At 43.5% G+C, this 14,306-nt stretch overlaps 1 protein-coding gene across 2 annotated transcripts in view; it reads right to left on the bottom strand.

The window, feature by feature from the left end:
* Positions 1–526: 526 nt before the first annotated feature.
* Positions 527–14,306, bottom strand: part of UBE4B (ubiquitination factor E4B) — a 123,767-nt gene continuing 109,987 nt past the window's right edge. For both annotated transcript variants that reach the window (XM_063104746.1, XM_063104747.1), the window contains 5 exons: positions 11,986–12,120; positions 9,097–9,288; positions 2,921–3,095; positions 2,213–2,359; positions 527–1,893 (listed from right to left, as the gene is read on the bottom strand). In XM_063104746.1, coding sequence (XP_062960816.1) covers positions 1,832–1,893; positions 2,213–2,359; positions 2,921–3,095; positions 9,097–9,288; positions 11,986–12,120 — 711 coding nt within the window. In that variant the 3' untranslated portion in view covers positions 527–1,831. The remainder of the gene's footprint in view (positions 1,894–2,212; positions 2,360–2,920; positions 3,096–9,096; positions 9,289–11,985; positions 12,121–14,306) is intronic.

Below are 14,306 nucleotides of genomic sequence, written 5' to 3'. Positions count from 1 at the left end.
CAGTGGGCAAGCTACCTAACCTCTGCACATCCCACACCCTGACTTATTTTTAAAAAACCAAGCAGAGATAATAGTATTGTCTTCCTAGAGGACGAAACCATTAGGGTCAAGGCCTTTGCGTGGTGCCCTGCGCACAGGAAATGCTATAGAAGTGCTTGCCATCAAGTGTTACTGTCATTATTTCATGAGCTGGTAGAAACAGTTTTGTAAACTGAAGTGCCTAAGAAAACGCTAAGGCAAATGGGTTGGGCTTGAGTAGGAGTCTTGAAGGTCAGGGAAAAGATATCTGAGTAGGGTGACAACTGGAGAAGGGCAGAAGATGGAACATGCCAAGGCTCACCCCCTTCAAACCAGCAAACAGTGAAATGAAATGAGAACCAAATGTAGCATCAGGACTGACACGAAGGGGAAAGTTGTATCTTAAAAACAGCAATCCTAATTGGCTCCAGAGCAGATAATCCAGGCTTGCAAACTCATTTGGCTCTTGTTTACCAACCCCCCACACTTTTTTTCCACAAAAAGAAAAGAGACTCAAAGAAAATTCCTTCTGAACGTGTATCACCATTTATTGTAGTTTGCGTTAGGAACTGAACAGAGGACATTGTCTGTGGAGGGGGAAAAAAGGAAAAGAAAAAAAGTATGTTTTTATAGATTTAATTTCTTCAAAACACTTTATGGTTTCCTTTTTTACCCCAAAGGAAATTCAAGAATTCAAGTATGTTAAGTAGGGAGCAGTAATACAAAAGGTCTTATGCTTGTGTGTGTGGGTGTGGCTGTGTCTGTGTGTGTGTTAAACAAGCAGACATCCTTCCACATTTCTTGCACCCTTTTTTGCTTTGGTAAGGTCGAACCCCAAAGGACACATCATACAAATGACCCCTGCCTCGAACTCACAGACTCAAGGGTTGAGGAATTAATTTACCCTCATAGGATAACTGTAAAGGTTTCGAACTGTCACGCAGCATTAAAAAAACCAACCCTCCCCCTCCCCACCAAAACCTATAAGTCACATAAGTCCTGATATACTCAAACTGTCCTCTGCTGCAACTGCTCCTTAGATCCCAAATAGAGGGCTTACTGCAAGGACCAGAGCAACAGGATACTCTTCATTTTGTTTAGAATAAAAAAATTTAAAAGGGACATTTCTAAAGAAAAAAAAATAAAAACTGAAATTCAAATTCTGAAAATATCTTGCCTTTTTTATTAATCATGTCATCTAACACCAATTAAAAAAACAAATATGTGAATATGATATAAAAATACGATCCCAGGATTAACACTTTGTCGCAGGCACAGTTATCTCACAGAATATATGTTGGCGGGGCGGGGAAAGGAGTTTATTTTTGTTTTTGCTTCTCTTTAAAAAAATCCACAGCAGTGCAAGTAGGGGCAGGAAGGGGAAAGATTCTTTAGCAGCAAAATGTCCAAGGTTCTCTAACCACAATCAAATCAACGGATACCGGATTAAAAAAAAAAAAAAAAGATGAAGGGGGTTGCTGCCCAGACCCACTGGTCACCACTAAAAGACTTCCATTGCAAAAGCCCCAAATTGTGACATATGAAGGACGTGCTTTATTACACAAGCAATTGTAAAACTCGTCCCTCAAGCTTTTGATTATGTTTGTCACTTAAATATATGTACAGGAATCGGGCTCCTCTTCGCATTCATGTCCTTTCACATCTCTTCCGTTTGGTCGCTCTGGGTGGGCTCTCGGGGTGTTCTGCCACATCTGGCCTCCAACACGTGAACAGCAGTTTCACCATGGATGCTGCTGCTGCCTGCCTTGCCCGCCGTGGCCGTGTCCAGCAGAGGGTGGGCGAAGGGGACGGCTTAATGATCGCTGTTCTGTTTCTCTCTCATCCATGCCTGAATCTGTTCTTTCAGTTCTGGCACTGAGGAAAGAAAAAGACAGGAGGATTAATGCCCAGATGGGAGGGCTCTTCCTGAGAGACGATGCTCGCAGCTCTGTGTAAATGGAAAGAAAGGGCCATTCATTCCCTCCCTAAGCTGAAGACCGCAGAAGAAAGAGGACATGGGAAGGAAAGACTAGTTGTCTATAGTGAAAAAGAGCAAAGAGCATTTGTGTCTTTTCCATCAAAAGTGTCATAAACCAGGTAGTTTCTGGGTTTGATCAATTCCCCTCTCTCGCTTAATCTCCGACACGTGGCTTGGGCTCCACTTCCCAGCACTGCGCCGGCGCCGCAGCTCTACCTGGCTGCAGCATGCTCTCGGTCAGCGTCTGCCGGTTGAAGGGGTCCGTGGGGGAGTTGAGCAAGTGCCGCAGGATGATGGAGCGGTCCATGATGGTGCCGGAGGGCAGCCGCACGGGGTCGGTCATCAGGGTGTCCATCAGAGGGTCTGCAGAGACAAAGCAAAGCAAACTCCAGTCTAACAATGGAGCCTAAAACTGAAAAAGAAAACAACGCAAAGCCTCTCCTACCAGTGGAAAATATATCCAAATGAAAAGCAATCGAATGACCCTCACTGGGCCCCCAAGTTTAGAAGGAAATCAGCATTAGATACAGGCACACATATCGTCTTCTGTCAGCTACTGCTGGGAGGAGAAAGACAAAGACGACACTAGGACAGACACAGCAGCAGGCCCCACAACAGGTGCCTTTGTCTTAGGACTTCTTGGAATTCTTCTTTGAAAATGTGAATCCTCCCTTGCAAAGGCAACACTGGCCTTAAAATCCTCAGGGTTGTTATCTGGTTTGAAATCAGGCTAAGAACATTATCTCCTTTTCATTTACTGTATAAGCTAAAAATAGGCAAATATAATTTCAGACAAGGTGTTTCAAAGAGCAACTACCGCACACCATTAAAAAATGAAAAGCACAGTACGTACTCATTTAATGTTACATATTTCAAGTAAACTCACATCAAAGACTTCAGCATGAAAAAGGCGGGTCTACTTGCCTCTGAACTCGTCTGGAGCATCACTGTAGTCGATTTCTGCACGCGCGTTCTTGGCCACTATCTCCTCCACTTTCTCAGCAAGAAGTTTAAATTTCTCGATTGCTATTGTGGATTTGATCCCTGCCTTCCGCATCTTTGAAATAACTTCTTCAAACAATTCCTTGCTGTAGGATCTCTGCAAATGAGGAAAGGCAACGTGAGGCATGAATATATTTTAGGTAGAAAAAGCAAGCTGCGGAAAATATCCAAACTATGATCCACTTGTGGTCTTGTTTTTCCCTCCTAAAAAAGGCCTAAAATTATATGTAATTATATATTATATTTATTCCAGTCTTTTATGCATTTATAGCCACATAAAAGTATATACTTTTTACACTTATAAACGTATAGAGAAAGACAGAACAACACGCGCCACGTCGTGCGAGGTCACTGCCTCTGCTGCGGGCTGTGGGACTGAGGCAAATGGGGAGTTGTGACTTTGATTTTCACAGCTAGCGTGCATTTCTTTTAAAGTTTAAACATTAAAAAGAGAAGGAAATCTAGACTGTTTCAGTCCTTGCGGGGCACAGTGCCCTAGCAGCCTGAAGGGAGGTGGAAATTTCAGCTCTCTTCCAAAAAGATAAACATGGTAAAAAAAAAAACCCAATATTGTTTATACTCAAAAGGAGCTTTCTCCCACTCACGATCAATCCTTCTTTAAGATCACTTAGTTCAACACTATCAAATGTCAGGTGCTCTGCTGTCATTAGACCACCTGATAAATGGGTGAATGGGTCTGGGAACAGACATGATTTGTGTCCCTGAGAGGGAAAGTGGCGATTAGACACAAGTGCCCAGCATGGACCCAGACAAACCTGGATGTGAATTCTGGCTCTACCACCTACCGGCTAAGTGGCCTTAGGCAAATCTCCAACTCTCCAGAGCAAATTTCCTTTGGTGTAAAGTGGGTATAGTAACACCTACCTCACAGGTGCCTGATTCATGTAAATTGCTGCCACTACAAAATACCAAAGTATATCATATTCTGCATTTATAGCAAAACAGTAGCTATTTGTTGATTTAATGACAATGAGACAAATAGAGGAGGGGAATGATTAAATCTGAGACCCTATGATGGGACCATGATCTCTAATCATATTGGGTAACACCAAAAAATTTAGACTGAAATGAAGTTCCACTGTTAAATAAACAAGTGTCAGTGTTTCAGGCTTTGTTCATCTTTGTGACCCCACCCCCCAAATGGAGAGAGGATTGTCTGTTTGTCCATCTCTCACTTACCCTAAGACTGCAAGGCAGTAAGAATTAACAAGTGTGTCACAGGCACAGGGCTGGGTGCTAGCCAGCCTGCTGTGGTTGGGCTGTGTCAATTGCAACTCCAAAGCACGCCCTTCCCCAATGCCCCTCCCCCCAGCGCCAGCAGCGGCAGGGCCAGCTGGGCCCACACTGTCCCTTCTGCTGGGTCAGGACTCTTGCTGCCGCAGCAGGCAAGGCCTGGAAGAACAGCTCCTGCCTTCAGGATCTACTTTACTGTGGGGGCCTGGTTCATGTTCTTGCTCCCCTGAGCTTTCACTCTTAACAGTGGGATCTGTCATTTTTATCTGTGGATTCACACTGAAATCCAGAGCAGGAATTCATCTCAATACTTGTGTTCTTTTAGAGCACTGGCTTGAAATTCCCCAACCTTTCTTCTTTCTTTTTTTAACTTCAGTTTCTAAATAAGTGCACAAACACACTCGCTCTGTCTCTCTATGCACACCCACGCCCCTTGTTAACCATGCAACCAAGGGGAAAACACAGAAAAGGGTGAAGTGGTAGCAGGGTGGTTGGGCCTCGCAATAATCCTACAGGCCATCTTCGAGAACCCTGAAAAGCTCAGAGAGCCTCAGCTATAGTTTTCTAAAGCTAAATCATTACATTAACTCAATAATACTGAATTCAGTGCTTACTTCTTTTGAGCCAGGTAAAGCCACAGAAGACAAATGGCTGAAAGATTATAGTAAAATGTAGGAAGAGCAAAAATGCACAGAGAAGTATTGAAGGTTGGTGTGGGCGCTGCTACAGACTCTATTTCACCACGAACTTCTCTTTGTAACAAGTAGCTGATTCTTAGCCCATTTGTTAACCTCATAAAACATCACCCGCTCTATTTCTCAGAAGATGACAAGTTTAACCAATTGACTTGTGCTTGCTTGTAAGTCAGTTTCTAAGATGCAGCAGTGTAGTGAGCATTATCAGAAATTAAAGGGGATTTGTAATGAGGGGACATGGCATTCAGCCTCAGCAGCAGCATCAATGAATCAACCAAATACTTATTTCTTCAAGTCTGGGGTGACAGGCATCCAAGAAGCCGCATAGATGTTGTTTCTGACCTTAAGGATCTTACAGAGTGGTTACAAAGCTAAACATGGAAATATTTGCAAATCATGTAAGGGTTTAGTAGTCAGAATATATAAAGAACTCTTACAACACAAAAATAGAAACACAAACAACCCAATTATAAAATGGGCAAAGGATATAGGAATGGCTAGCAAGGAAATGGAAAGATGTTTAACACTCTTTGTCATTAGGGAAATGCAAATCAAAACCACAATGAAATACCACCTCACTCCCACTAGGATGGCTATTAAACAAACAAACAAACAGAAAATTAACAAGTGTTGGGGAGGATGTGGAGAAATTTGAATCCTTGTATGTTGCTGGTGGGAATGTCCAAATGGTGGCTTTGGAAAAGGCTGGAGATCCCTCAAAAAGTTAAACATGAAATTAACATATGATCCAGTAATTCCACTCCTAAGTATATACCGAAAAGAACTGAAAACTGGTCTTCAACAAATACTTTTACATGAATGTTCATAGCAGCACTATCCACGACAGCCAAAAGGTGGAAACAACTCAAATGTCTACCAATGGATGAATGCATAAACAAATCATGGTAGATACGTATAATGAAATATTATTCAGCCATAAAAAGGAATGAAGTATTGACACATTCTACAACACAGATGAGCCTCAAAACCATCATGCTAAACAAAAGAAGCCAGACACAAAAGGTTACACATTGCATGAATCCATTTACATGAAATATCCAGAATAGGTAAGTAGGTAAATCCAAAAATACACAAAATAGAGACAGATTAGTGGTCGCCAGCAGCTGGGGCAAAGGAGAAATAGACAGTGACTGCTTAATGGGTATCGGCTTTCCTTTTGGGGTGATAAAAATGTTTTGAAACTAGATAGAAGTGATGGTTGCACAACACTGTGAATGTACTACATGCCACCAAATTGTACAGTTTTTATTTTTGTTGGTGGCTGGCCTGTACAGGGATCTGAACCCTTGACTTTGGTGTTACAACACCATGCTCTAACCAACTGAGCTAACCGGCCAGCCCCTAAGTTGTGTACTTTAAAATGGTTAATTTTATGTTACGTGTATTTCACTTCAATAAAAAAAAGAGAAAAAATTAAACAAGAAAATTAAGTACTAAACTGTGAGACGCAGACAATATTCTGGCAGGTTAGAGGAGGGAGCTATTAACTTAAGAAAGACAGCATGGGAAAGGTGTGGCTTCAGATGGGCTTTTTATGTTTTAATGGAAAACACTGTTAACAGAAAATGCTCCACGAATGCTGGGTGTGCAGTCTGTCTGTGGGACTGGAGTCTGCCTGTAAAAGCACAATCAGATGGGCCGTCAATGCCACCTGGAGAGTCACTCTAGATATCCCTATCCTGGTTCTCTCAGCTCCAGGGACCGACTGTTGTGATGTGGGGCTCTCCCCCCAGGTCTGTGAGTGTAAAGCTCAGTGGCTCTTCATGCCAGCGCCTTTTTGTCCCACTCCTGGACACTTGTCTTCAGCCCACTCTTGGTCCATAGGGAGAGAAGCCTCTCAGTTTCTTTCCCTGCAGAGCTGTCATTTTCTTCTTCCTTTTTCTTCCCAGGAGAACAGGACATACCAAACCAAACCAAAACTGCTGCTTCCAAAGGAGAAATGAAATTCTTCCACCCTCCTCTGGTGCTTTCTAGCCTTCTACCCTTCTAGCCCCCAAAAGCTTCTTCTAAAACAATCATGCAGGTAGGCCCCTAATCAGCTTATGGCCAATACAAACAGAAAATGCCCAATAATTAGCACAAACACCACACTGGAAAATGCAGTAAAAGCCCCACTCTGAATGTTTTTCTCTGCATGTGTCACTGGCAGGTTAGAGGAAGGAGCTATCAACTTAGGAAGGACGGCATGGGAGAGGCATGGCTTCAGATGGGCTCTTTATTTTTTTACTGGAAAATGCTGTTAACAGAAAATGCTCTATGTTTGCTTCATGGGTCTGGAAGAACAAGGCTATTTAGACATTCAAGGAGACCTGTGTGCCACTGTGCAGAAACTGCTAAGACTCAAGACAGGTGCCACCACAATCCGCAGGCATTACCAGGTAGTGTGGACATTCTGGGACATTCTGTTGGTCACTGAGGAAAGGCAGCTTGAACACTCCTTTGTCACCCACTTGGTTTTCACCATCTCACTGGGTATGCTGTACTCCTCTAAGAGTACACAAACTTTGTGTTACATTTGCTTCTTGAGTTACATTTCCTGTTGTAGGCACAGCAAGACCTACCAGGAGAAGAGGGAGCAGGCTAAATAACTTCCAAAGCTCCCTACAGTGCAAATGGAAGAGCCACTGGGGACTTTTCACACTCTGCCCTCCTGCTGGGCTGCAGATCCCCAGCTCCAGGGGGCTGTACGGCCCCACCTTGACAGGTGAGCACTTCTGTTTTCTGTCCCTCACTACAGACTACCACTTACCCTCCATTTCTAAATATGTGCAGTATTATACAGTGGTAGGCTAGAAAAACAGTACATATTTTAACATTTCCCCCAAATAACTATAGTTTCCTAACCTCCTCATTCATCACTACTACTTATGGAAAAACTGCTTTAGACATGTATTTTTTCCCATTGCAGGTCCTTTGTCAAGACCACTTCCCTTGCTTATATGAGAAAGCACCTACATGTGTGAATCATAGCTCGATAAAGCTGCTGTTTTTGAGCTGGCCAGTTAGCTCAGCTGGTTAGATTATGGCCTTGTAACACCAAGGTCAAGGGTTCAAATCCCCGTACTGGCCAGCCACACAAAAAAAAGAATCTATAAATTTGTACAAAGTACCTACAATTCTTTTACTTTAACATTATTCCTTTGGATAAGATACGGGTAAAGAACCTTTTAGAACACTTACTGATGGTCACCCTGAGACGTGAGTCATATTTAGGTAAGTAGTGTGAACAAAGATAGAGACACAGAAACAAGCATGGCGCCTTCTGGGCATTTCCAGTGGAGAGCAGAGAGGTTGAGAATACGGGTTCAGGCCCAGGCTGCCTAGACACTGAACCCTGCCTCTACCCGACACTAACTCTGTGACCCTAAGCAAGATATGTAACCTCTCTGTGCCTCAGTTTCCTCATTTTAAAATGAGGAATTTAAGAGAATCAACACCATCGGATTTTGTGAGGATTAAATGCGTGAAAGTGTGCAAAGTGGTTAGGACGTGTACAGGTTAATAAGCCCCGGCTATTATGATGCTGAAAACCAGACAGGGAGGGGAAGATCACACGGGCAGAGACAGCTAGGACTGAACTGGAGGCTGCGGAAATGAAGAGCACGAGACACCTGACCCCGGGGACACAGGAATAAAGGAGAGGGAAGAACGTAAAGATAACCACAGGAGGCTTTAAAGCTGGACGATCACAAAATAACGACAGCACTACAGCAGCAGACTTGGGACGAAGATTTGGATTCCCTGAGAAAATCGGGTTCTTTTGGGAATGTACTGGTTTGTTGAGTAAGGCCCTTAGCAAGACGGGGTAAGAACTCAGCTGGAAAAGGATCAGGGAGCCAAATCTGCTCATTGCGCCCAAAGGAAAACCACCAGTTCATCTCCATCAACACCAGACAAATCCCCCTGCCACTGGGGTCATTATTTACATTTACACACTAAAAACTTCTCAAACCACAATTTGAAAAGTATCATCTTCCTTCATTTCAAGGAGGGAAAACCCAGGGTGGGTGGATATGTAATTGCACAGCATCTGCTGGTGAAGCCACAGAGAGGTAAACTCACACCGCCCAGGTCAGCAGCCTGGACCCCAGACTCCCTGTGAAAAGGCCTCATCCCCTTGGCACTGACCTGATCGTCAGCAATGGCCTTAGCGAATCGAGCACAGTCCAGCTGCAAGTAAATATCTGTCAGTTGGTCCAATAGCTTCTTTGGTTCAAAGCCGTATTTCTCAGGATTTTCAACTTTCAGGTCACGGCACTTGGGGCCACAGAGTTGCTGAAGATTAAAGTTCAGCATTGCAGCCAATCGGGGTCCAAGTTCCTAGGAAATCACAGGACAATAGGACAATTCATGCTGCTGAGACAAGTGAGAAGGACCAGAAACTCTCATTTCAGTGGAAGAATAGGAATTGGCTGGATTAATCTTCAAACAATCCCTTATATGTGCTCTGTATCATAAACTGAAGATGGACAGCATTATATTCAAACTTTTCTTTATCCCCATTTCTTATCTGATAATTCTAATACTTAATGGAATGTTGAAGGCTGATGGGATATTTATAAATGCCAACAAAAGGCCAATCTTTTCTTTAAACTCGTGCTTTTAATTCTAAAAACAATTCTCTCTCCAAATTCATTGAGAAACAGGTGAAAGAGGGGAAATTATTCATAATTCCATCATCAAACGAGTTGCAAAAGTTTCTGAGTCTGCTCTTCTAGCTATCATTTCATGCATTATTTTTCCATAAATTTCAAGAGTCCCTGACGGTTCAGGCAGTGTATGCCATTCTTATTTATTTATCAGATACAGAGAGAGAAGAAACGCAAAAGAAAGATAAAATGTATGTCTTGAATAGTTGAAAATCTAGCTAGTGAGATAAAGTAAACTTAAATGAAACAACTAGAAAATAATTATAAAATAATAAGCAATAACCCCACAAGTTGACAGTGTCCGCCACAGTTGGGCATATACCGCTTTAAGCAAAAAAATTTTTGCTTAAAGTATTTTTGCTGAGATAGAAAAATCTGGCTTAGATTAGAGAGTATTAAACACTGACCATAAAAAGGGAGCCACAAAAGCTTCCCTTCAGGTAATAAGGTTTTCAAGAGATGTAATGATTGGATTTATAACTTCAACTTCTACTCAGATTTTCAAGAATCTGCTTTTGCACAAAGTATTCCTGTATCTAATTGGTGAGAAGTTGTGAAATGAAGGAGTGAGTGATATAATTTTTTTTTGAAGTAGGAGAGTTTTGAGCCAGCCAGTAAATTGGCAAAAGCAGCATAGCAAAGGAAATGGAAACATCAAAGCAGGGCTGGGCGCAAGACCAGGGGGAACGAACAGGCCGAGGCATAGAGATGGCCCGGGCTGATGAGCAGGCCTTGCAAAAAATTAACTGTAACCGACATGAGAATATTAGGCTTAGCTCTCAATAATTTCCTCTACAAAATGAAGATGCAGAACTAAAAGCAGGCTTTATGACAATTCAGTCTCAAATAATTTATTACAGCTTCCTACTTGCTAACAGTCAAATAGTACCACTGCTAGAGTCAGTGAACATAAGATAAGACGTGGTCTATCTAGTGCAGGGGTTGGCAAAATACTATCTGTGGATCAATTCCAACCCAATGCCTCTTTTTGCAAGTAAAATTTTATTGGAATACAGCCATGCTTATTTGTTATGTTTTGTCTGTGACTGCTTTCTAGCTGCAACAGCAGAAGTGAGTAGTTGCCACAGAGACCATGTAGCCCACAATGCCTTTAAACTATTTACCATCTAGCCATTGTAGAAAATGTTAATAGTAATTGCATTTTGGGAATTCCTTTAAGGGAAGTAAGTGTCTGAATGGTGAGCTCTGTTTTGTCTCACGTTCCACTGCCCTTGCACTGAAATCTGTTTATGAAGAGCCATGGGATGAAAAGGGGAACGAGAGGAAGAGATTCATCTCGAGGGCAGTTCATTTCTCTTGGTGATGACAACTTGTACTTAGTCATCGTTACTTTATTTTTTATTTATTTATTTATTTATTTTTTTTTGTCGTTATTTCGTGACCGGCACTCAGCCAGTGAGTGCACCGGTCAGTCCTATATAGGATCCGAACCCGCGGCGGGAGCGTCGCCGCGCTGCCAGCGCAGCACTCTACCAAGTGCGCCACGGGCTCGGCCCAGTCATCGTTACTTTAAAAATATGAGATGCTCTGAGTTGCACACAGGTCCGGGTGTGGCAATAATGCCTCTACTGGAGATGATACCATGAATCACGGGACAGAAGTGAGAGTGAGTACACACGGCAGAGGAAATACGCAGTAAAGGTATATTCCATTGTAAAATAAACTTGTCTCCATATAGGTGAATAACCGCGCAAACTCAGGTCCCTTTCTCGCCTTCCTCCCACCCTTATCCTGGCCTCGTCATAACACTTTTCAGCTTCAACACTTGGGTGTGGTCAAAACAGTTATGTTGCTCAGTTTCAATTTCAGAAACAGGACCCAGGTCTTATTAATCATGTCAAGGCCAAACATTTTGACTACCTTTGATGTACCATGAACCCTAATTATGGCTGTCATTAACCTTCAGCTTCTTGAGTGTAACAAAGTTGCATCTATGAACACCGAAGATTGTACATGTTATCAAATATTCTACCTAATATACTACAATTTCCAATTGATGCTACCTTATACTTTTCCTATAAATACAGAAATCAATAATGATAAAAATGTTATAACATCAATGTTAATAATTTAATGTCCTATCTAAGCAAAAAGTGAATTAAGTCATCTTGGAAGTGACTGTTTACAGACTACATAGTGACATTAGACATTTTCACAGCAGTCTATCAATAGAATACTGTGTGTATCAATTAACATAATTGGGATCAAAATCAGTAACAGAATTTCACTTATCAGTGGCTGTGATACTAAAATTTCCAAGATTTCAACAACTGTATAAAGTTATAAGTAGTACAGTCTGAGTGTGGAGTCCAGCAGGCCAAACAAACACCCTCCAGTTTCTACTCACGGGTCTGAGGAAGGGCTTCTGCACCTGCTTGGTGAGGATATGGAACATGTCCACGGTTTCGGTCGCCAGGGCGAGATAAGAGCGTGAAACCCTTTCATCCTGAGCAAGCTGGGACTGACGGGCCTGCTGCTGATCCTAGGAAACAGACACCAAATAAATCTCAGTACTGCTCAGCAGCTCACCAAAACGCTGAGCACGAAGGAAAAACAGTCAGCTCACAACTGGGAAAGTGCAGTAAAGCCAACAGACTTAGGGAATGACATAAGAACCCACCAGTGAGCTTTCCAGATAACTGAAGTTTACTCCTGTCAGCATCAGAACTCTTTAGGACCTGGAGCCAGGTGACCATGGCGTATTATTTTAACTCCCATGAACCTCAGTTTCCTCAATTATAAAATAAGTCACCATCAACTTCTACGCAGGATGAGATGAGTGAATCTAATATATTCAGACCTGATAAACACTGGTGCTAATAACGGGCAGTTCATTTCTCTTAATGACAACTTCACTTAGTCGTTACTTTAAAGACGTGAGATGTGCTGTGCTATGGTACTGGGGCCTGTTGGTTCCACGCCTACACCAGGAGCCTATAAATTGCTCAGCTTTTCTAATTTTGTCCTTCCACACCATCAGGCTGCCATCCCTCACAACTGTCGTTATGTTTGCCTCTGGCACCGTCCTCCTGCCTCAATTCTGCTACAGGCTGTGACTCCTGGGTAAGATCAGGCGCAGCACTGAAGGCTCTGAGATGGATAAAATACAGACTCATCAGCAAAGCTTTAAGTTCCTACATCTGCCCAGAGGCCTTTTCTTTAGGGGACAGGAAGAGAGAGCTGGAATAGCTGAAGTTGCCAAGTGAGTCCCCTCCAGAGGCTTCAGCTTGGGCCTGCAGGAGATTTTGCAGCGATGCTGGGTGGCCCACCCCTCTGCTCCCTGGTCGGGAATGAGACTATTGAAAGAACGGCTGCATCAGGAAAGACACAAGAACAGCCAGGCATGACCTACCTACGTGTGTGTCTGTGTGTCTCAGTCATTCGTCAGTAAATATCACCCAGGCCCTTCTACAGGCCAGGCCCGCCTTTAGGCATTGGAGATGGAGTGCAGAACAGGACCACAAAGCTCCCTACATGCATGGAGCTGAGATTCCGTTAGGGAGACAAGCAATAAACAAATACCCAAAGAGATACACAGTTAAGTCTGACAGTGATGACGAAAAGTAAAGCAAGGTAAGGGGAGAGAAACAGGGATGTTGGGGTCAGGGAAGGCCTCTCTGAGGAGGTAACATCTAAGTGGACAGCTGGAGGAAGTGAGTCTGCACGAACCTGGGGAATAGCGGTCCAGGTAGAGGGAACAGCAGGTGCGAAGGCCCTTGCATGTCAGCGGAAGGGCAAGGAGGCCAGAGTGGTGGGGGCAGAGTGGGTGGAGGGGACAGGGTGGAAGACGAGGGCAGAAAGGTGTGGTGGTGCCTGATCCCGCAGCACCCTGCAGGCCACACCCACAGCTTGGGATCTGACTCTGAGAAGGGAAGGCCAGAAGGACTTTGAGCAGCATAGTGACAATGGGAGAATAAGATTTCACCAGCGTCCCTCTGGTATGGACACAGGCAGGATGGAGGCTGGGAGACCAAACAGTGGGCTACTGTTGTAATCCAGGGAAGGGACGCCAGTGGCCTGGAGGTGGTGAGAAGAGGTCAGATAACAGATATATTTTAAGATAGAGCCTAGGGGCATTTGCTGAGAGAGAGAGAGGAATCAAAGTTAACTCCAAAGTATAGAGCCTGAGCAATGGATAGAACAAAGCTGCCATTTATTGAGATTTGGCAGGCTCAGAGGGGACATTTGGAGGGCAACATTGAGGGTTCAGTTTTGGACAAGTTGAGTTTGAGACACCTGTTAGGCCATCAGGTAGCCAGGCATGTCAACACTGATTATACAGGTCTGGATCTGTAGAGATCTCAGCTGGGGAGGTACATTTTGGAGCCTTTAGAATATAGATATTTAAAGCCTCAGAACAGATAAGGTCAGTTAGCAGATGATCTTCAACTAGGGGCATCAGGTTATGAGTGGGAGTGTTTCTGGGTACTTGACAACTGGGGGGTATGCGGGCAAGTCACCGGCATTAAACGGGTGGGAACAAGAGATGCTAAATGCCCTACAAAGTATAGGGCAGTTTCTCATCATAAAGAGTTACTATTATACCAAAACTCCAACTAGCACCCTCATTGAGAAATGCTAGCCTGGGGGGCAAGCGTGGAAGGAAAAAGAGAAGCCCGAGGACTGAGCGCTGGAGTCCACCAGGGAGGTGGCAGGTAGAAAGTGACT

The sequence above is a fragment of the Cynocephalus volans genome, chromosome 8 (genome assembly GCF_027409185.1).
Source record: "Cynocephalus volans isolate mCynVol1 chromosome 8, mCynVol1.pri, whole genome shotgun sequence".
NCBI classification, from domain to species: domain Eukaryota; kingdom Metazoa; phylum Chordata; class Mammalia; order Dermoptera; family Cynocephalidae; genus Cynocephalus; species Cynocephalus volans.
Note: the sequence above shows the minus strand (reverse complement) of the source record. Positions and strands in the feature narration are given on the sequence as shown.